A 23,301-nucleotide genomic window follows, 5' to 3' on the forward strand; every position below is an offset into this window, starting at 1 on the left:
AGTAGAGTTCTCATAAAACAGCTGCCTTTTTGCTTTTGTGTTTTGTTATCTCATCCTGGTGGGGAACTGGAGCCCCAGAGAGGGGCAGCCTCTCTCCAGGTGGCAACAGACAGAGTCAGGATTAGAATCCAGGTCTGGCCACTCCTCACTCAGTGCTCTCCAGGCCCTTATGTCCCCAGCACCTGTCCCTTCACCCCTCTGCTGTTCCCCTGTTGCTGGTCCCTTCCAAATGATTTTTTGGTCTTTCTTTCCCCTACCCCAAGTCCATTCCACACAGTCAGCCTTTGTTTGGCTTCACTGATTTTTAATGCACACCTTCCGCATGCCAGGCAGTGTTGTCAGCATGTCACGTAGATGAGCTCATGTGGTCCTCACAGCAGCTTTACTGGGTAAATATTAATATTATGCTGCTTATTTGTAGAAACTGAGTGACAGAGCTGCTAAGGAACTGGTCCAAGGTCACACAACTGGAACGTGGGAGAGCCAGGGTTTGGGTCTGAGTGGTGCGGTTAACCACCACCCACGCCCCCTCCCCCTGGGAGCCCGGGATCTCACTCTCAGTCTGCAGGAGCCGAAGCCTTCACTTAGCTGCGTTTGTGTAGCCAGTGCAGTGCTAGCAAAGCCAGCAAACCCATGCAACAGCAGAAAGTCTGAGTGGAGGGCCTGCAGGGTACATGGGTGCCCCAGTACGGCCTCAGGATGGGCCCACACTATGGCATGGTTCCACTACCTGTCCCAGATGCTGTGGCGGGCATTTCAGCTTGAGACGGCACCCTGAGAGCCACGTCTTCTGTCTCTCTCCCTGTCCCTGTCTGTGTGTGTCTCTCAGACTCTCTCTTCTGTCCTGTCTCTCTCGGTCTCTCTGCATCTGTCTCTGTCTGTGCTTGTCTGAACTGTCCCTCTGCTTCTCTGTGTCTCTTTGTCTCTTTCCTGTCTGTCTCTGTCTTTTCCTGTGTCTCCTTCCCTCTGTCTGTTGCATCTCTTTTTCCTTGTTTTTCTGTTAACTCGGTCTGTCTCTCTCTGTGTCTCTGTATTTGTCTCTGTCTCTCTCTGTCTTCCTCTGTCTCTCCCCCATCCCCACTCTTCTCTTTCTCACTTATTTCTTTCCCCCATGTACCCGCTCTCATTCCCCTTGCCCCTGCTAACGACCACCCATCCATCAGGCCTGCAGCCACGTCCGCCTGGCTCCTCTGTCACGTGCCGCCCAGCAGTGCAGACTGCCGCCACCAGGTCCAGCCAGGCCCTCTCTGTGCACCTGCAGCTGTCCCAAGCTGCAGTCAGAGGAAGTTTTGGCTCCAGACTCCACTCATCTTGGTGCACAAGTGCAAGGAAGTAAGAAACAGGGACTTGGGCAACAGGCACACTTGGCCTTGCTCTGAGGCCTGTGGGAGAGCCAGGTTCCAGGGTGATTGTCAGGTCCACGGCTATGCCAAATGTCACGCTCGGGGTTAGGGTCCAGCCCATGCTGAGGTCCGAGAGGAGTGGATGGATGAGCAGATAGCTGCAAGAACACTCAGGCCATAGGCAGGTGAAATGTGGTTCTTCTCAGCAACTCTCCCGTCAGCAGCTCACTCACACTAGCTCTCTTATGCTGCTCTCCCGTCAGCAGCTCACTCACACACTGTCTGCTCTGTCTCGGCTGCTTAGCCCTTTGGCTCCTCTCTGCTGAGAGGACACACAGCTGTGCAGCCGGCTCTCCCTGCCTTCAGGGTCGGCAGCTTCACTCTTTCTCTCTCTGGGCACAAGCAAGCTGAGCTGTGTCCTGGCTCTCTCCTCTCTGTCTGCAAGACAGACAGCTTTGGCTCTCTCTCTTTCTCTGGGTGTGACTGCACCTGCACAGTGTCAACAGGGCAATTATACCTTTTACAGACAGTAGCAGCCTAGGGCCAAGGGATGGCCTTCCCATGTTGTGACTCCATAGCTGTGTTTCCAATATACATGGAATTGTGCGCCTGCATTCCAAACTCACTGAGTCACTCAGGCCCAGATGTCTGCCCCAGCCTATTCATTGACCAAAGCACAGCCATGTTCTTTACAGTGATCTTCAGTAGGGTGGCCTGTTGCAAGGAAGCATGCTCAGGACTGGAAATCAGGAGACCTCGATTTGAGTCCTGGTGTCACCACTAAGTTTCTATGTACCCTTGGACAAGGTGCACCCTAGGGCTACCAGTTTCCTCATCTAGAGGTAGTGGGTGAGAGTCCGTGGGCTTGGAGACCCTTGTCCACTCACCAGCCCGGGCCCCACAGCGGGAACCCTGCCTGCTCCTCCAGGGACTCTGCTCTGACCCTCCCGCTCCGAGGCAGTAGAAAGAAACCACAGATGAAAGGACTGGGGGGCCCGTTCTGGCGCCAGTGCCAGCACACGCAGCTGGGGTGAAGTGGCTTCACCTCCTCGGGCCTCAGTTTCCTCATCTCTTGTTGGTGCTTGGGCCCGCCAACCTCACAGAGTTTGAAGGAGATGATATAATGACAGATGTGGAATCACTTGGCAGAGACGAAACCCAGGCAGCTCCTCTCACCATTCGCCCGAAGTGTCATGTGATGGAAAGACTTTTTATTTTTATTATTTTTATTTTGTTTTGAGACAGAGTCTCACTCTGTCGCCCAGGCTGGAGAGCAGTGGCATGATCTCGGCTCACTGCAACCTCTGCCTCTCAGGTTTAAGCGATTCTCCTGCCTCCTGAGTAGCGGGCACTACAGGCTAATTTTTTTGTATTTTTTAGTAGAGATGGGGTTTCACCATGTTAGCCAGGCTGGTCTTGAACTCCTGACCTCAGGTGATTTGCCTGCCTCAGCCTCCCAAAGTGCTGGGATTATAGGCATGAGCCACCGGGAAAGCCTTTTTGAAAGATTAGTGTGTAATTGTGATTGAAAATACATGTATACATCAATGTTCTGGAATTTTAAGATAATTTCTGAAAGAGAGAAAACATGTAGGATTAAGTTTACATAGATGCAAGGCCAGGGGCCTGCAAGCTGAACTGCAGAGCCCAAAGAGGGTCGGGGCCACCCCCAAGTGGACATCAGTGGGGATGGGGAATGGGGGGACCCTGGGGCAGGCGTCAATGACTCACTGGTTTCCTGCGCTTGGAGACGCAGAGTCAGGCAGCCCCTGCCCCATTCCCTGCCTATCCTGGGCAGTAGGAAGCCTCAGTATTTGTTTCCAGATGAAGGGAGAGACCCAGTCTGCAGGTAGTCAGCAAGCCCTGGGAGGGATAGGAGCAGCCACACAGGAAGAAAACCTTCCTCTGCTTGCCACCCGCGGGAGGTTCCACCTGCCCTGCCATCCCCAGAGCGGCAGTGAATAGAATCAGTGTCCACCAGCGGGCGGCCACCCACGGTGAGCACAGCAGCCCCGAGGAGAAAACTGGGAATCTGTAACCTCTGGAAGAAAAACAGCATCCTGAGAGAGGAAGCAACCTTTAACGGAAAAAGAAGCAAAGAAATCACCACTTGGGAAATGGGGTTACAAAGAAATAGAAGGAGAGTTCAACAGAATTTGTATGTATAATCTTCCAGTCATTCAGTAAATGTCAGCAGGGCTCACACTGAGGCTCTGGGAGCGCAAGAACAAAAAGAGTGAACGCACTTCCTGTCCTCGTGTGAGTGGGGAGGCGCGTGTGCACGGATAATAGATGCAAATTGAATTAAGGGAGATGAGGAAGAAGAAAATGAGACCATGCTGCAGCCGAAGAGAGCCTCTCATTTAGATTAAAAGGTCAGGAGGGGACACCGAATCTGAGTCCCGAAGGGTACAGAGGAAGCGGTGGAGGGAACAGGAGGCAGTGAAAGCAGAAGTGGGAACAAAGTGGCTGTGTCTGAGGAGCCTGAAGAAGGCAGTGGTGGCTGCTGGGGTGCGGGTGGGAGACCGTTCACACAAGTCTGAACCCACCGTTTGGAGTGTCTGCCCAACTGAGTTCTTGCAGCCCACCTGAAAGAAGGACCCCAGCTGGGAACACCAGGCCTGAGTTAGCCCAGGACTTGAACGCACCAGCACCTGGGAGTTGGCTCAAGAAAATCAGGGCACAGCTCGGGCAAGACTCTAGCACTTACTCACTACCCATCTTCGCCTATCCTCGCCTATCCTCGCCTATCCTCGCCTATCCTCACCTGTCCTCACCTGTCCTCAGCAGGAGCGTTCTCTCTGGGGACTTGGTCATAGGGATCTTTTTTTTTTTTTTTTGGAGAGAGTCTCACTCTGTCACCCAGGCTGGAGAGCAGTGGCACAATCTCGACTCACTGTAGCTTCTGTCTCCCAGGTACAAGAGATTCTCATGCCTCAGCCTCCCAAGTAGCTGGGATTACAGGCACGTGCCACCACACCTGGCTAATTTTTGTATTTTTAGTAGAGATGGGATTTCACCATGTTGGCCAGGCTGGTCTCTAACTCCTGACCTCAGGTGATCTGCTTGCCTCGGCCTCCCAAAGTGCTGGGATTACAGGTGTGAGCTACTACGCCCGGCCTTTTGTTTTCTTTCTTTTTTTTTTTTTTTTTTTTTTTTTTTTGAGAGTCATAGATATCTTTTGAGGAAGGGGTTATTATCATCCCCATAGTAATCAAAACACTCTCAGAGAGGTGAAATGACTGCCCACGATCCCATGGCTAGTAAGACAGTCAGCTCTGTCTGAATGTAAACAGATGAATGTGCAGATGGCGGCTTACCGCTAGCCAGCAGTTCACTCTGACGTCTATGTTGAGCACTGAGGACATGGTACGTGTTCACATATGTTTCCTGGACAAATGAATGATGCATAAAATACACCTGCAATTTTATGAACTGCATTACAGACCCCACTCACTCATGGCTTTGTTTGACCCCCATGAAAAACCGTGAGATGAAGAGACTGTGTGGCTCACAGAAGCCACGTGGCCATCTCTTGGCCACAGATTCGAAAAGTAAAAAGCAGAGAGATGACTCCAGTTGTTCTGACCTTTGACCTATGTTCCTTGTCCTCCAGTGCAAATCCTGTCTAGGGCTGCTGTGTGTGTGTATGTGTGCGTGTGTGCGCACGCGCGTGCGTGCGTACTCGTGTGTGTTTGGCACCTTCTCCCCGCCCTCCTTGTCCATGATGGTCACTGCGGGGATGTGCGCTGGGCCACTGCCTATGGTCACTTACCTGCTCTTTATTTCTCCATTTTCCTTCTTTTGCCAGGGAGAGCGAGGCCTGGATGGATTTCCCGGGAAGCCTGGGGATGCAGGACAGCAGGTAAGTGTGTGCTGGCACTGTTGGGCTAGGTTTCATCAGTGGTCAGAGGATGGGGATGACTGGACCCCACATGAAGCTCCACAGAGCCTCAGCACCTGGGCCTACTCCTTGCTCAGCTGGAGGCTGCAGGAGGCTTAGGACCAGACCCCAGCTGCGTAGCCGTAGGTTGACTCTGCGAACCCCAGAGCTGGAGGGATCCCAGTGCATAGACCACTTGAAATCCATTTTACATCAGGTAAGGTGATGCGTTATCATAATGTAAAGGCCTCTGACCACGCGCACGTTTTCAAGGTGATGTGTGTAAGCAGCGCTCATTGTCATCTTGTCCCCAGAGGGAAAGATTCAAGACAGCCCCAGTGCTCCTCAGGACAAAGCTAGTTAAATAAATCAGGAGGCATTGACACAGAGAGTGCTATGGGGCTGAGGACATTCATGAAGAAACTCTGGATGCACTGATGTGAGGGGTCTGCAAGACGTGGTTCAGTGGAAAATAAAAGTGTTCGGAATGGTGTGGGGGAAAATGCATCTGTGACTTTCAGAGACTGTCTCTGGAAGAATAAACAAGACGATGATAATCTTACGGCTTGGTTGCCCCCAGAAGGGGGCTTTAAATGTTTACGCACTTCAATTTCGAACCAGGTGAACGTATCATCTATTCCAAAAGAAACTACATTTACATATTTAAATTTAAAATTCAAATGAAATAAAGCCTAAAATCATACATTCGTGTTAAAGCCAATTAGTCAAATGCTGTGTTGCATAGCGTAATTTAACATACATATCAATTAATATATTTATTTATATAAATATGAAAACATAGATAAATATATATACATTAATTATATCCAATGTCAATGAATTACAATAAATATTCTGATACTATATTAATATAAATTAAACTTATAGTTCATTCCATCTCCCACAAATATCTGGATTTGTATTTATTGTTGTCATGTAACAAATTGGAATCATACTTTTTATGTCTTGCTTTTCTTCCCTCAACATTGTATCATAAACATGGAACCATTTAAAAAAATATTCACCAAAGGCCTGACTCAAGTGACCAGTTAATGGTCTATGGTGTGAATATAGCACACAGAGCTAACGCTGGTAGTGTGGGGCGGCCGGCGAGGGTCTCAGGGTGCAGGGGAAGCCAGCGCAGTGGGGTTACAGATCTTTGTTGTTCAGAGTAAAGAGGAAGTGAGGGTGCTTTGCATGCATCCTTGAGCCCATGTCTGTGTCCTTAGGATCTTTTCCTATACAAAGCCCTCTGTCCATGGACGGAGATTGACTGTGCAGCTGCCCTCCAGGCCCTCTCTGGGGTCTGTGAGGACGCTGGCTGAGGACTGCCCTGTGCTCTGTGCTGTGGCTCCTGGGCCGCTCCCACACCCCGCTCCTGCAGGAGGTGGAGAAGCTCAGGCATTCTCTTGGCAGCTCGTGGAAGGCTTCCCAGTGGGGACATTGAAGAGCAGGAGGGACGAGTCTTCAGCGTCCCCTGTACCAGCCCTCTGGGACTTTGGTTTCCCTGTGGCCCTAACTATTCCTGGCCAGAGTCTGGGTGGCCCTTCCCTCTTCCCTGGTGCCTCACCAGTCCTCAGCTCTAAGGATTTCCTTCGACTCCACCAGACTCTGCCTTCTGTGCTCCCTGGGCCGGGGCAGGTCCTGATTATGTGCTTCTTCTTTCTCTTGCCCAGGCCCTCATATTCCTAAGGAAGGGGTTCTTTGTTTTCTCAGAATGTGTTATCCATGCTGCAGAACCAGCGCAACTGCAGACGAGAAAGCATGGAGGTAGGGAGCTTAGGTTATTTGAGGAAGAACTTTCTAGCAATAAACGCAGTCCAGAAAGTCAGGTCTAAAGGGACTTTGGCTTCTGAAGAAAAGTCCAGCCACAGTGGGGAGCTGTCTTTCAACTTCTTTCTCCCCAACTCCCCACTATTGTATCCCTAGTGCCCATCATAATCTGCCTTTTCTTTCTTTCCTCCAGGGCAGGCCTGGCCCTCCTGGTGTGGCAGGACCCCAGGGAGAAAAGGTGAGCAAGCCTGGGGCTGTTGAGGGCTCTGTGCCCTGGGCAGTCAGGTGCGGGGACTGCCCACCTTGGCAAATCAGGTGCAGGGAAGGGGCCTGGGTGGCAACTCTGGGAACAAAGCACACACAAAGGGTGGTGGCTGGGGCATCAGGAACTTACATAATACATTTCTGGCTATCATGTTGAATTTTTTTGTCTACTTTTAGGAATAAAAATCCATTTGAAAAGCAAAAAAAAGTTCTATTATATAATATTTAGATGCATTATAATATTATGCTACTGACAATGCTTTTTGAAATAGGGAGGCTATAAATATTAAAAAATCTTACAAAAACTTTTTCCTTTTCTCTTCCTCTTCTTTTCTCCTTCTCTACTACATTTTGCAATTTTTAAAAATCAGAATCAGAATCCTGAAAAAGGCCTAGGTATTTAAAAAACAAAATAAGGGTCGTATCTTATTATATTGGTCATCTATTTTAGAATATCTTCCAGGCTTAATGAAGTAAATTTGCTGCTAAGAATTTCTGCATCTCAGATGCAACAGTGGCAGGTAAACATTCTTTGCAAAATGTGAAGGGCCTACAAAAATGTCCATGAAAATAGCTTTCCTAAGCATTGAGGGTAACAAAGAAGGAAAAAGAGAAGGTGCGATGTTGTATTCTGGATTGGCATAGGAGGGGTGACGAGACATAGCCTGCGTTCAAGTACAAGAGGATGACATTCTTCCAGGTTTCTAGACAGGCCCTTAGGAAGGCATCAGACATTGGGTTGGAAAACAGCTGGGGAGAGAGAAGGGGCTGAGACAGGAGACATCCTACTCAGCTCAGACGGCTGAGACCCGAGCTGCATCGCTTACTTCTTGGAGTGGCTCACTGCAGAGTTCAGGTGAAGGTCGTTGTGTGACTCATACTGGTTCCCAGCATATGCTCTAAATGCGGGAGAAGTCTGCTCCAACTCCTTATGGAAGCAGACAAGGTATCTGTTATAAATAAATAAATAGTACAGGCTGACAAAGACCTCAGCTTAGGATGGGGGCTGGAGAATGTTAATGTCTTCCAAACTCACTCACTCGGGCTTCAGAGCTAGCCGAGTTCATTATTCTCTCTCCTAAGTATTTTTAGAGTTGAGATGTACATTGTTATATTATCCTGGTGTCAGGATTTTAATATATTCTTGCAGTTCCTTGACAGGGGATGCTAAGTCCTAAAATAAGTAGTTTATTTCAAGTCACGAAGAGGGAATGAGCCTTGAAGTCTGGATCTAGGTGATGACTCTATTTCTTGCTGCTGCGTATGTGTGTGTTTGTGTGTGTGTGTGGTGTGTGTTATAAGTTTCAACCTTCCACCTTATTTAGAGATTTGGTTTTGCCCTTCATATTTGGGAAATTGCTGAGTTATTATTTCTTATTCTGATAAGTGCAGCAGAAATGGGAGGAGAAGGTCAAGGACCATGACATGATTTTGGGATTTTCATTGAAATAATTAAGAAACCAGTGAGGCTCAGGTGTACGGTGCCTCTCATCTCATTCTGAGATCACATCCTTGAGACAAATCTTAGATGCTACACAATTTGGGAAAGTCACTGTAATTGTAGAGTTGGTCTTTTTAAACCGCTTCATTTTACAGATAATAGACACAAGTCTAGAAAATTACAGTTTCTTGCCCAAGACCCAAAATGAATCTGATTATCGACCAAGGCCTATCATATTATCTGCCTGTCCATTCGATGATTTACTGCAGATCTAAATATCACGGGATGCATTTTTATGCCCTTTTAATGATTTTACTAGATTGGGTCTATGATTGCACTAGTTACCTACTGCTGTGTAATAAATCATCCTGAAACATAGTAGTTGGATACAATCATGTGTGATCTCACACGATTCTGAGGGCAGGAATCTGGGAATGGCATGGCTGGATTGTTCGGCTTCACGGTCTCTCCTGAGAGGCAGTCAGGCTGTCAGTGGGGATGCATTCACGGTTATCTCAAGGGTCCACTGGGGCTGGAGAATCTACTTCCAGGCTCACTCATGTGGTCACGGACAGGCCTGAGTTTCTTGACAGCTGTTGGCCAGAGATGGTTACTTCCCTATTACATGGGCTTCTCCATGGTACTGTGCACAGAAAGGGAAATTGCTCCCCAAAAGTGAGCAGTGACTGATTCAAGGTTGGGGGAAAGGAGGGAGTCTGAGACGGAAGCTACAGTCATTTTTATCACCTAATCTTGGAAGTCACCTCCCAGCACGTCTGCTGTTGCTGTTAGTCACATAGAGGAATGGGGATGGTGTGGGAAGTCCCTGCACAAAAGTACATGGAGGAAGCAGGGACTGCGGGGGACCGTCATGGAGACCGGCCACCACAGTGGCCACAACTGATCTTTACAAAAATGTGTCCCCCATGTCGTGGGAAGAAACTGATTCTAGGAAAGACTATTGGTCCTATTATTTACTAGAGTTCCGACCTCGGACAAGTTACTCAGTGCCTCTGTGCCCCAGTTTCCTCATCTTTAAGACAGGAAAGATAGTGTCATAGGGAATGAGAGTGAATCCATGTCCAGTCCTTGGAGAAGAGCCTGGAAAGCAGAGTTTCTCCAGTAACTATTAGCTGTATACATACAGTTGTTAGGGATGGATGCTAGGGTCTTAGTCTCCTACCCAATTTGTTGGAACATTGGCGCTTATATGGTGAGTTGAAAATAATTAAAGCATGTATTGATTAACTGATTTCATAACTTATTGGAAGCTCACTTTTTGTGGCGTAATACAACAATAATATTATGAGAAATACAACAATGAAACCAACAGAGGTGAATGTAACAGTGACACAAAGTAGTCATAACAAAAGACATGATTTTGAACCTCAAAAGATTCATTATTCAGCCGTTCTCTCTGTCTCTCCCTACACACACACACACACACACACACACACACACACACACACACACACAGAGAGAGAGAGAGAGTATAGCTCAGAATGTTTTCTAACAATCTTCTATTACCAAGATATGAATAAGGTTTGTGGGAGTCTAGGGAAAATCTAAGTCAGCTTGGAGGAGTTGAAGGATGTTCATGAAGAAATACCTTGCTATCCGCGCTGGGATCTGAGTGTATGGAGATCTTCACTCGTTCATGTCATGGAAGTGCCTGCAGGGGCTATAGAGTGGTAAATGCAGTGTGTGTGCAAGCACGCGTGTGTGAGAATATGTGCTCGTGTGGGTGCACATGTGTGCAGGGGTAGTGGTAGCATGGAAAAAATAAAACAGAAGAGAAATATTTCTGAGGCAGGACTCAATTTCTATATGTGAGAAACAGGAAGATACAATAAAGAAAACTGTCACTCAAGACTTTTGACATAAAATATGATGAATAGGGATTTTTAGAAAAACACTGGATGTTGTGAAAAGCAGGTGATTTTTCCAGGTCTCGGTTGGGGATGGGAGACAGGGCGTTGGAAGGCACATTGTGAATGTATCCATTTTGGTCTCAGAAGAAACATTTCCTGTCCATGGAATAGAATCCCCAAGGCAGTGAGGGTGTGTCTTGAGCCATTCACTCTTCCCCCTTAGCCTTAAGAACTAATAGATGCCGTCAGCTTTAATTGGTGATTCATTTATTCATTTACCAGCTTCATTAACAACAGCTTTTGAATGTTTGCCATGCTCCCTGAGCTAAGCTCTAGGTAAAAGGAAAAGATATGTCCCTACGTCATGTGTGGAGACATTGGCTATAAGTATTTCCCTTGCTTTAGCCATAAGGCACCGTAGAAACTAAAGATTTTTCTGTGATCAAAATTGACAAATACGCTTCATTTAGGACCAAGTTGTAGCACACACCCTGGAACATCTGGTCAGGCCACAGCCGTCGTAGCCCAGGGAACCTGGAGACCAAGTAGGAGGAGGCAGGAGACAAGCCTTGTGTATAAAGTGACGTAATGAAAATGGATGAGAAGCAGTGCCGCATTTTTAGTTACTTATTTGATAAATACTTACTGAACGCTGATTGTGTACGGAGCTATGAACCTGGCACAAGAGACATGCCAAAATATATCGTCACGGCTCTCACAGTGCAGAGACAGTGGCTGGTGCGGGCAGGGGTTCAACGAGGCTGCTTTCAGGCAGCAGAGGCTGGTGAAGGCCATGAGGTGTTCATGGAACATGACCCAAATCTAGGCACTAGATTGGATGTGCACAAAATAGAAAATAAGACTCCTGCCCGCAAGAAGCTTAAGACCTGAGGCAGAGATGAGGATCAGACCCCGAACTTTGAGAACATCACAAGACAGCAGGCCCGGGCAAGATGAAGATATGTGTGGTGGTGAACAGGGAAGGGTGCAGTCCCCTGGGCTTGCAAGAATGAGCCTCGGAGGGATGGGACCGCCGCAGAAGGTGGCACCAGTAACTACGCTGAAATATTTGTTGTTTCTGTGCAGGGTGACGTGGGACCTGCGGGCCTGCCTGGTGTACCAGGCTCGGTGGTGAGTCACCAGCGGTTGGAATCATAGATGCAGGCGCTGGTGGGATTGGGTTGTTGGATGATCTTCACCGCTAAGAATAAGGCAGCGCTCTTCTAAGGACATGGGTTGGATAGGAGATTTTCAACACTCAAAATGGGGCAGAATCAGAGAAGAGTCAGGAGGCACGGCGTGACAGCATGGCTTGTGAATGAAAGGCCTTAGTGCAGCTGAGAGAGGTTGACTGTGGGCGCGGAAAGGCCAGCACCTTTGCTAATGCTTGCTTTGTCTCTCAGGTGCAGCGAGAGGGCTTGAAAGGGGAACAGGTAAGAGGCACACGCGTCCTCTTCTCATGGGGATTTAGGTCACAGCAGAAACAGAGAAGCCACAACCATGATCTCAGGCTGAGCTCAGATGGAGCCTTTCAGACTCCCGTTGCCTTTCTGCCAGGAATGCAAATACCCACTCCCAGACCTCTGCTCCCTATCGAGAACTTGGAAAGTAAACTTTGAGTCAGGAAAGGGCCATGGGTAGTGGTGGGCCTGATCATATGGAGGAAAAGTCATGACTAAACACATGTTTGGCTTGTGTTACCAGGGAGCTCCAGGACCCAGAGGTCACCAAGGCCCCCCTGGGCCTCCAGGAGCTCCGGTAAGTTGTCCCTCTCCCGCGCAGGGTTTGCTCTGCACAATTCTGGGTTTGGAAGATCATAGTCATTCCCAGTGCTGAGCATGGCATTATCTCAAGTGCCTCCGCATCACCTGAGTGGGAGGTGCTGTTGTGGTCACATCTCACATAGGAAAAACTGAGCCTGGAAGAGGTGGGATAACGCTGCACATCACACAGTTGCCATGTGTGGAATGAGAATGAAGTGCAGGCACCCTACTTTCAGAGCCCCCAGTCCCCAGTTGGCTGTGGTGGGGGTTTCTGGGGATTCAGTTTGATTTTTCATTTTCCTTTCAGATGAAGTAGAATAAAAACTTTGGACACTTACATGCTGATTGAATCATTTCCAACCTACTCACTTTCCCCATGTTTCTGGTCAGTTCTGACTTTGCAGTGGCCTGGGACATTTCAGCCTCTGGTTTCTCCCTCTGTTAAGAATTTAATGTTATGCAAATAACCAGTTGGGAAGAGGCCATCCAAAAGGCCCTTGTGATTATCTTATGATGTGAGTTCAGATATCGAGGATAATTAATGAGAATACAGTACACTCCACAGGGTCACTGCTTTAAAGTTGCTTCTTCTGGCAATGTGCTGCTGTTGCTTTCAAGTTACTGTATTTTATTGAAAGGAATAAAATAACTGACTTATAAATGAACATAGATCAGATTTATTTTAAGCTATTGAGGCCCACTCTTTATGAGGATGTATTTATATGTTTTTGCTGGGGTAAAACTGGAAGAAACTTAAGGGATGTTTACTTCTAGGAAAATTGGAACAATTTTATATCAAAGATTTTAGATCAGAATATCTAACTTATGTCTCTGTGACCAATCCAGGTTCAGTTTCCAGAGCTGCCCACAATTGTTGTAACTGTTGAGAGATTTAAACTAGATAATGCAGAGAAAGCAGCGTGTTTCAGTATTTACCTTTCTATGCATATATACATGTATATTTCAGATCTATTATTGGCAAATATTGAAGGTCTATACTATAGTATGTTTTCTTTTTCTTTCTTTTTTTTTTTTTGTTTGAGATGGAGTCTTGCTCTGTCACCCAGGCTGGAGTACAGTGGTGTGATCTCAGCTCACTGCAAGCTCCACCTCCCGGGTTCACACCATTCTCCTGCCTCAGCCTCCTGAGTAGCTGGGACTACAGGCGCCCGCCACCACACCCAGCTAATTTTTTGTATTTTTAGTAGAGACGGGGTTTCACCGTGGTCTCAATCTCCTGACCTCGTGATCCACCCGTCTTGGCCTCCCAGAGTGCTGGGATTACAGGCGTGAGCCATCATGCCCGGCAATAGTATGTTTTCTTGTGCAAATATATGCCTATTAAGTTTGCAAGGGTGAAGATGTTATTTTTCATGTTTTACCAATGAAAACTTAGTGCACAGACATTGAGTGGTTTGCACAAAGTCACATAACTATTGAGAAGCAGAACTGAACTTGAACCCAGATCTGACTGTGCAGCCTCTGCTGTTTTCACCATGGAGTTCACAATACTTCCTCTGAGCTGCGTAAGGGGGAATTACTTTATTTCATGGCCCCCACTACAGAAGCAGCAGCTAGAGAGAGCTAGTTCTGCTTAATCATGAGGCAAACTTCTTGGCCTCTTCCTGAGATGAAAATATGTGGGTAGTCCTTTCCCTTTACCTAGATTTTGTTATGGTAAATGAGGGAGGGAGAGAAGGAAGAAACCTCAAATGTTTGTTACCACCTACCTTATATCAAGCAAAATACTGAGGCTGAAGATACAGGGATGAGGCAACTTCAGAGTCTGAAGAAGCAGCTATGTGAAAAAAGAAATAACTGCAAATAAATATTTGCAAATTCTAGATGATGAATGGGAATCCCCTGCTTGTATCATTTCTAGGGTCCGTTATACAGGACATGGGGAGGGTCTTGAACCTACCTACTTTCAAAATTCAGAATATCTTGGCTTGTTGTCCAACAGGGTTGCCCATGGTTCTGAAGATGTCCTCTAGCCTAGACAGAATGGGATTTAGTACAATACATGATGTTATTGATAAGACTCCCTTGGGAGTGTTCAAAAAGCAAACAGCCTAACTAAAGTCCTTATTAAGAGAAGAACAGTAATGAGAGGCCCAAGACTATAAGATTCTTTAGGCGAGGACCAATATCTCCCCCGTCTCTCAATCCACAGAGTTTATCACATGGTGGGAACTTAACACACGCTTGTAGAGCTAGCCCTGCAACAGGTGTTCAAGAGGGCCACGAAAGTGAACCTGACTGTAGTGTGAGCTTACAGAAATAGAGCCATGGAAGGCACTTGGGATTAGGAACTAGAGCACCTGATTTTATGGTCCACCAAGTAATTTTGTGGCTTTGGTGACATTGCTTAATCTCTGATCCTCATTCGATTCACCCCTAACTTGGAAATCTGCCGCAGCGGCATCTTATGTAAACATACTATGAGGTTAAATGAGCTGCTCTCTGAAGCAGAGAGCCATGGAGCCTGACTGAGCCCAATGCTGATATCAATTGTCACTTCTATCTGCTTTTGAATCCCTGGCAGCACCTAGCTCGGGGCCTTCTGCAGAGCAGTTACTTTCTAAATATTCATTGGATTGAATTGAATTGAGAAGCTGGCTTCAGTGACTTCTGTCGAGAATGGAAAATTTTGAGTTTGTGTTCAGCAATCCCAGAGAGAGGAAAATATATCCCATTCTCGAAATGGAAACAGTGTTCAGCATTCTGCATCCAAATGCTGGCATCTTTCATCCTTTCCCCAAGATGAAAGAGGCTCTGATAGTTTTACCAACGTCTGGTGGAGCCACTAAAGGGCCAGCCATGTAGATCAATGCCAGGCATTTCTTGACGCTTAAAAGACACGTGCCTTTAGGGCCTTCTCTTTCTGTGTGTCCTGAGCTCAACAGACTCCTTGTTAGGAAGAGAGATCCACACCTTTAATTACTGCAGTTTGTCCATTGATTTATTCATTTACATGGCGTTATTAAGAGAAAAGACCTTTGACCTAAATGCAGCTTGGTCACGTATAGTTACGCAAAATTTAGCAGCAGTAGCTATTAGTATGATCATCAGGAAAATAATATTTATTGAAGGTGGGGAAACTGAAGTGCAGAGAGGGCATTTCTGGCCAAATTCACCTGGAAGTGGTGATAGAGTCACAGCTTAAGCTTAGGGTTTCAGTTTCCCACTCACATGGTATGCCTCATTCTATGGAAAAAATCAGGGTTCTGTCAGAGGACCTGGGTGCTGTGCCCCAACTTTAGAACCCATTCATAACTGCTCAGTAGTTGGTTGTATCATCCCCACTTCAGAGGTGAGATAACTGAGGTTTAACGGCACCAAGTGACTTGCCTGAGCTCATGCGGCAGAATCGAGGCAGGACGAGGGGGCAGGATGTGAATGAGGTCAGTATGACCCCTCCCTGCACCAATGTTCCTTGGTTAATTGAAATTGATCTTTCCTAACAATTTCATTCATTTGTCCAGACTGTCATGTTTTGCATATCACCGTTGCCTGAGGGTCAGATAGTCTATGCCAATTCTTTCTGAGCCAGCAGTCTACAGGGAAAGGGCACTGGGCTTAGAATCAAAGACACTTAGGTTCCAATTTGTTTCTGTGTGCTTTGTGCAAACCACTAAAGCAAGCTATTGGATGCTTACAGTACTCAGGATAAAGTATGAACTATGTTTCTTACATCCTAACTGTTCAACATACTTAATCAGATCAGATAGATGTACATGTTTTAAAGTGTTATCGGTTTGAGACAATGGGACCTCCCAATTTCTCCATTGGAACAGGATGGTATTACACTATTCAATGAGGGTGAGATTCTGAAGCCTAAGCTTTAGAATTTAAGCCCTGCATTTACCATTGTGTTTCTCTCTCTTTTTCCTTTGTGTTTCTCCTAAAGGGTCCAATAGGCCCAGAAGGCAGGGATGGACCTCCTGGTTTGCAAGGTCTCCGAGTAAGTAAACTCTCTTTTCTTTGTGATTCCTCAGCTCACCCACACTGGTCCCTATTTTATAATGCCATGCAGAGAAGATAGACAGTGTCAGTTTCAGGGGCTTGAAATGAATATTGGAAGTAGAATGAAGGGTTGGATTCAGTTCATCAAACATGGTTGAGGTTCTACTATGTGTTCTGCCTTGAGTTGGGCCTCTGGGACATGGAGATCAGTCAGTTGTCTGCCACGAGTCATATAGAGAGACATGAATCCACTGGGTGATCCCAGCCCCAGAGCGGGGAAGCCCAGTGCTGAGGGTACACAGAGAAGAGGCAACTGACCCAGCCTGGGGGGCTTCTTGAAGGAGATGATATTTAAGCTAAGTCTTGAGAAAAGTGAGAAAAAGTAGGGGTGAAATGATACAGCTGTGCATCTAATATATCCATGCTATTGAATATGATGTATCATGGTATTTAATTAATTTAATTAAGCACCTGTTTTCCTATCTAGATTGTGTACACTGTAAGGGTATAATTCACCAGTAAGTTCAGCTCTTGAAACAATGCCGTACATTCTGAGGAAGGCTGCAGAAGCATGCTTGGGTTGTACCCCCATCCCCTCCGATGCTCCCACAGCAAACTGGACTGAAAGCCAGACTCAACTCTGTGTCCCCAGTTCCCACCAAGGTGCCTGGCACAGGGCAGGAAGTCAGCTCACATTTTTTGAACTGTAACCCTTAAGCTTGTACCACTTTTTACTAGTTCACATGGTTAACAATCTGAGGGCCAAAGGCATCCACAGACGGGACAGGTAGCTCCAGGGACCAGTGAGCTTCCTGCCTCTGGAGGTTTACACCACTGATGGGTGGGTGGGAATGGAGTCCTGGCATCTGGGAGAGGCAGCCCTCATCCCACATATGGCCTCTCTTAGCCTGGACAATCTGTAGCTCAGTGACGTGGATGGTGCCATATATTTTGCTGTGGATTGACTTCATCTAAGGGAGTTGCCTCCCTATCACACTTCACATCCTCAGTTCTGAAAGGGGATGGCTTGCTCTTCTAATTCAGCGCTGACTCCAACCTGTACTTACCCACTAGTTAACTTCAGTCTTTGGTTTTCAAAGAACTGTGTCTCCTATAACCCTTTTGAATTCTCAAGATTCTACAAATAATTTATTTTAAGGCTAGGTGAGATGCAGAAAGGCATCATGAAGGTGCACTGGGTGAGAGAGATTGTATTAGTCTGTTCTTACGCTGCTGATAAACACATGCCCAAGACTGGGCAATTTACCAGAGAAAGGTTTAATGGACTTACAGTTCCACATGGCTGGGGAGGCCCCACAATCATGGCAGAAGGCAAGGAGGAGCAAGTTACGTCTTACATGGATGACAGCAGGCAAAGAGAGAGCTTGTGTCGGGAAACTCCTGTTTTTAAAACCACCGGCTCTTCTGAGGCTCATTTACTATCATGAGAACAGCATGGGAATAGACATCCCCCCATAATTCAATCACCTCCTACCGGGTTCCTCCCACAGTATGTGGGAACTGTGGGAGTTACAATTCAAGATGAGATTTGGGTGGGGACACAGTCAAACCGTATCAGAGATTCACTCGCCCCCACTTCCCATTCAGCATCCCCAGTTTCCCTGTCAGTCAAGTGAGGCAGGCAGGTGGGTCAAAGCCAGGTGTCTCCCTCCTCCATAGAGTGGAAGGATCCTGGACTTCAGAACAAGATGCACCTGGGATTGGAGCACTGCTCCACTTCTCAGCAGCTGTGTGACCCTTGCAAGTCACCTGGTCTCTCCAGGCCGGTTTACTTCTTGCTACAGTGGGGAAGGCGTCACCAGCTGTGTTGTTAGGAGAAAAAGTGCTCAGGAAGGAACTTGGCCCCGGTTGGGCAGCATGATGTGACAGCTGACATGGCTGTCATTCTCTCAACATGCTCCTGCACAGTCTTAAGAGAAAACAACAATCTTTGTGCATTTATGTAATTAATGTTTACATGAAGCTTTTTTCATTTTGCATTGAACTTGGGCAATTGTTACTTTTCCAAAGTAGAATTAGATGATGGGTGGAACTGTTTATATAAAGATGACTGTGAAGGTTTTTAAAATCTACATCTTTATCTAATTTACTCTTATTAAGGTGGGGCGGGAACATCTTGCCCAGAGCTCACTCATCAGGCTCATACCTTCTGTATTAGTCAATTTTCGTACTGCTGATAGACATACCCAAGACTGTGTAATTTATAAAGGAAAAGAGGTTTAATGGACTCACAGTTCCACGGGGCTGGGGAGGCCTCACAATCATGGCAGAAGGTGAATGGACTCACAGTTTCACGTGTCTGGGGAGGTCTCACAAGCATGTCAGAAGGTGAAAGACATGCTTTATGTGGCAGCAAGGAGAGAATGAGAACCAAGTGAAAGGGGTTTCCCTTGTAAAACCATCAAATCTTGTGAGACTTATTCACTGCCACGAGAACAGTATGAGGGAAACTGCCCCCATGATTCAATTATCTCCCACCAGGTCCCTCCCACAACACATGGGAATTATGGGAGCTACAAGTCAAGATGAGATTTGGGTGGGGTCACAGCCAAACCATATCACCTTCTTAGATACAACTTCTTTAAACCTGCTGAGTGTGCTTCCCAGGGTGACTATTGCCATCTTCAGAAATACTTTTTACCCTTCTGAGCAATACCAGCCATCCATGCAATGGTGCTTGGCCTGGTCTGAGCTTAACACAATCCACAGGCCTTGGAAATTGGGCAATACACCGGGGTCTGGAGATTTGAGGAATAAAACAAGGAGATCCAGAGAAGCAAGCAGGGTGAGGGTTTGGGGTACAGTGATGATGGGCAAAGGTAGGATATGGTGTTTATTGAGCTCCAATTACATGGCAGCTCCCATAACAGCCCTGCTATCCCCATTTCTGCAGATGAAGGACAGGCTCTGATACAGCACAGCCATCAGTGGCCCCTCAGGGATTCGCACTGGGGGTTGTGTGTCCCCAAAGCCCGACTTCTCATTTTCTCCCTTCTTTCTTTCCATGTGTCAGTCTGTCCAAAAGCTCATGTTGAGTTCTTGTGATGCACAGACACTCTGCTAAATGCTTTGGGATTTTCTGAAAACATTAAGGTCTCGGCTACCAGGAGCTCACAGGTCGGCTAAGGAGCTCAGTGTGTGTAAATAGGTGACCTCAATGGAGACTGAGGAAGACTACAGATGTTCAGAGGATAGAGGGGATCTCAGCTTGAGGGAGTCTGCTGAGAGGAGCACGGGGGCTGGAAACTGGCACATCCAAGGGAAAAGGTGATGTTTGAGGTGGCCTTGCAGGAGTGAGTGAGTTTTCCATGGGAGTCAATGGGAGCATTGAAATCAGTGTTTTGGGTATGGAAAGTGCCCCCTTGAGAAGGCATCCTGCCTCTGCACACTTGCTTACACCCATCAGCTTTGTCCTGGACTTCTTCCTCTTCAGTTTGGAAACTCATTGGTATAATTAAAATGGCTGCAGACATGGCTTCTAGTTCAGGCTCTGCTGGCATCATACTGGGGACTCTCAACCAGTTCCTCTTTTCTTCCTCTTGTGTTCCCTTTTCCAACTTTTTTGCTGTTTTTCTTTTACTTGCTCTTATTCCTTCCTGCCCCTTTTGTTCTCACCTTTCCTTCCACAGATTCATCCATTCAACAAATATTTCTTCTTCTGTATCTACTGGGTACCAGGCAGTGTTGTAGGCAAGTAAGTAGTTCAGGAACAAGAAGGAAGCTCTTGCCCGCAGAGTGTTTATATTCTGGCAGGCAAGGGGAAAGAGACGTAATAGCATGTAAGCAGGTGATGTAGGAAGCCCCAGTGAAGACAATTTTCCTTGAACAGGCCCTCTGGGGGTGAGGATGTTGGTCAAACTGATAGCTGGGGAAGAGCCTGACAGGCAGAAGGTCCTGGGGCAGGCACAGGTGCAGAGTGTTAGAGCCCAGAGGGCCGTGTGGCTGGACCCAGCAAGGGGCCTGGCAGGAGAAGAGGTTCATTTCAGGCCTCGTGGGCCATCATAAGGACTTTGGCTTTTACCGCGAGTAACCAATGGAGCTTTTACGTGTTTTCAAAAAACGTTTTATGATGAAAAACAAATTTACGATGAAAAAATGTTTTATGATGAAATGTTTTATGATGATTGATCATCCACAAAAGTAGAAAGGACAGTAAAATGAACCTTCATATACCCCAAACCCACTCAACACTTATAAGTGATTGAAAAACTTATTTTATATAAACCAACACTCACTTCTACCCACCACTGAATTCCCTGAAAGCAAGTCCTAAAATCATCACATCATGTTGTTTCTAAATATTTCAGTATGTTGTCTCCAAAAGAGAAGGAATCTTAAGAGACACAAAACCATAATACCATTATTTTACTTAAATCTATGAACACTGCTTCTGGAAGCTACATCAAATAATTTCATGTTCAAGATGGGCTTATCTCATACGTTTCTGGTTGTGGTTGCTCATTCTGGGGTTTCGAGGGTCGCAGTGGCAGGGCCCGGGTTGTGCCCTAAACACATTCACGTGTCTTGTTGTGTTGAGAACAGACTGCAGGAAGGAGGCCAGTTAGGAGGCTCCCACGGTGATCCACTGAGAAAGGGCAGGGGCTGGGCAGAGCATAGGGCTTCTGAGCACCCATCCTCGTTCAGGTCGGATGCCAGGTGGAGGCCATGCTGAGGAAAGGGCAGAAGTCATGCTCTGAAAGGCCCAGCGTCTAGCAGAGGAGAGTGAACCAAGAGTGACAAGGCGGGATGGCGGGAGCATTAGCACAGGGTGCAGAGCAACACAGAGGACGGCTCCCCGCTTGTCCTGCTTCCTCTAGTGAATCACGGATGATGAGCAAGTGGGTTTTTGGGGGCCCATGGCCTTTCAGTCATCATGGGTAATTCCCTGATTCAGGTTGTGTTCTGTCCTGTGGATATTGCTAGCTCAGTGCCTGCATCTATGGAGAAAAAGGGAGTAGAAGCAAATTGTAATGTTGTGGGCTTGGAAGCAGCTTCCTGTTCAGTCAGTCTCTGGCTGAGTCAGGAAAATGCGAGACAAAATGACTTATTCAAAAAATTATCTCTCTCCTTCCCTTGCCATGACCTGTCATTTCCTCCTCATCAACTTCAATTGAAACATCACTCAGAAGAGCTCCTGGGCATCACTGCACATGCTGAGGCTGTGCAAGGGGAAGAGATGAGGCTGACGGCTGACAGCAGGCAGGAACTTGGGCATGGAGAGACAGACACTAAACACGGGGTAGGGGGCAACAGAACCCAGGCCCTTTATTTTAGAGATTAGCAACAGGCAGACAGGATAATCCCTGGCAAAGTAAATGCATTCATTTTGGACAAAGCTGGTATTTTTCCACATTCACATGGTGAAAGGGAGAATTGAGAGCGAGGCACGCTCCATGCCATCCCCGGAGCTGCAGGAGACGCCCGCCCACCCGCCTGCCCGCCTGCTGGAGGGCGGTAGCAGTCACCAGGCAGAGAGATAGAGAAGGACTGCATTTCTCTTTCCAAGGCTTTAATTTCCTGCCTGTTGTCTGAGCTCGGCATTAAGGAGGTTGATCAGGGAGCGCTGTCACCTAGCTGAAATGAGAGATGCTGCAGTTGCATCTGAATCTGGAATGTTTCGGCAGAAGAACCAGCCTGGCTGAAGGCCACTGAAGCAGTGGAACCTTTCAGAGCTTCCAGGAGGCTCACTTTTCCAATAAAAAAATTGTCATGCCCGAATCATCCACCTCAAAATGGCTGTCACTGTTATTCTCACACCACCCCATTTTAATTTTCTGCAGATTTATCTGATATTTTTCTTATTTGAGAATTTGTTTTTGTTTTCTTCAATAGAATGTAAGACTGTGAGAGGAAGGACTTTTTCTTATTTATTTTTGTAACCATAGTAATGAGAAGAGTCGCTCACACCTGTAAAACATACATATTTTATAGACACATACATAGTTATAAATACAATAGGAATATGCATATAAAATATGTATAATAGATAATGGCATTAATATAATCTCCTACAGTTAGGGAACATAAGTGAATGACTAGAAGAGGACAAGATTCAGAACTGGGTGCCTGGTCACCTGTGTTCTCACCTTCTACAGGGGATGCCTCATTTTGGAGAAGAGAACGTGGTCCCTTCTTACACCTTGCCTTGCTCTGTGGCACTGAGTCTCGGCTGAAATCACCTAGACATCATCTCTCATCTTCTCTGAAAGATAAAAAAAAAAAAGAAAGAAAAATTGCTAAAAAAAAATTGTATATTGTGACACATTTCAACAAAATGTAAAATTTGGAATGTCTATGGAAGCATTGTGGCAGCAGGGATCTTTGAGACTCCAGTGAGAAATACATCCAGAAACGTGAATGACCTTCTCAAGGTCACTTAGATCTTTGTCATTGCTCTTCCCACAGCGGGTGACAACCTTTTTGGTTCCTCTGATCATTTTCTCAATATCTTCTGGTTTCTCTTCCCTCTCATCAATAGATGAGGACTGGAGAGGTGATCCTATCCAACAAGATGTCCCCTCTTACAAAGATGGCAGTACTCCCCACCCATCCCACGGTGTTCTTGACTGTGTGTCATTTACTTTAAGAACACATGTTAAAAATGGAATCTCTCTTTAAAGGTGTATAGCTAAGAGAAGGGAGAAAGGAAATAACATTGATTGAATAGTCCCTGCATAGCAGGCACTTCCCTTGGGAACTGTTTGCACCCATGATTCTTATTTAATTCCCACAAGGATTCTATGAGATATGGTGGTTTTAATCCCATTCCACTAATTAGGAGTCTAAGACTTAAAGGTATACATCAAATTACTGAGTGTCACCCAGGCTGTAGGTAATGGGGGTACTGATACCTGGGGCATGAGATCTGCCTGGCTCCAAATTCTCCACCCTCTTTGCTTCGATATTGTGAGTATGAGTCTGTGTGTGTGTGTGTGTGTGTGTGTGTGTGTGTGTGTATCCATGTGCATATCAGAAT

The 23,301-nt window shown here is 46.6% G+C and overlaps 1 protein-coding gene across 1 annotated transcript in view; it reads left to right on the forward strand.

Annotated features, from left to right (window-relative positions):
• COL22A1 (collagen type XXII alpha 1 chain) overlaps nucleotides 1-23,301 on the forward strand; it is a 298,462-nt gene that overhangs the window by 118,207 nt on the left and 156,954 nt on the right. The window contains exons 16-21 of the mRNA XM_050800296.1: nucleotides 5,155-5,208; nucleotides 7,193-7,237; nucleotides 11,662-11,706; nucleotides 11,979-12,008; nucleotides 12,280-12,333; nucleotides 16,249-16,302. Coding sequence (XP_050656253.1) covers nucleotides 5,155-5,208; nucleotides 7,193-7,237; nucleotides 11,662-11,706; nucleotides 11,979-12,008; nucleotides 12,280-12,333; nucleotides 16,249-16,302 — 282 coding nt within the window. The remainder of the gene's footprint in view (nucleotides 1-5,154; nucleotides 5,209-7,192; nucleotides 7,238-11,661; nucleotides 11,707-11,978; nucleotides 12,009-12,279; nucleotides 12,334-16,248; nucleotides 16,303-23,301) is intronic.

Source organism: Macaca thibetana, chromosome 8 (assembly GCF_024542745.1).
Source record: "Macaca thibetana thibetana isolate TM-01 chromosome 8, ASM2454274v1, whole genome shotgun sequence".
Taxonomy (NCBI): domain Eukaryota; kingdom Metazoa; phylum Chordata; class Mammalia; order Primates; family Cercopithecidae; genus Macaca; species Macaca thibetana.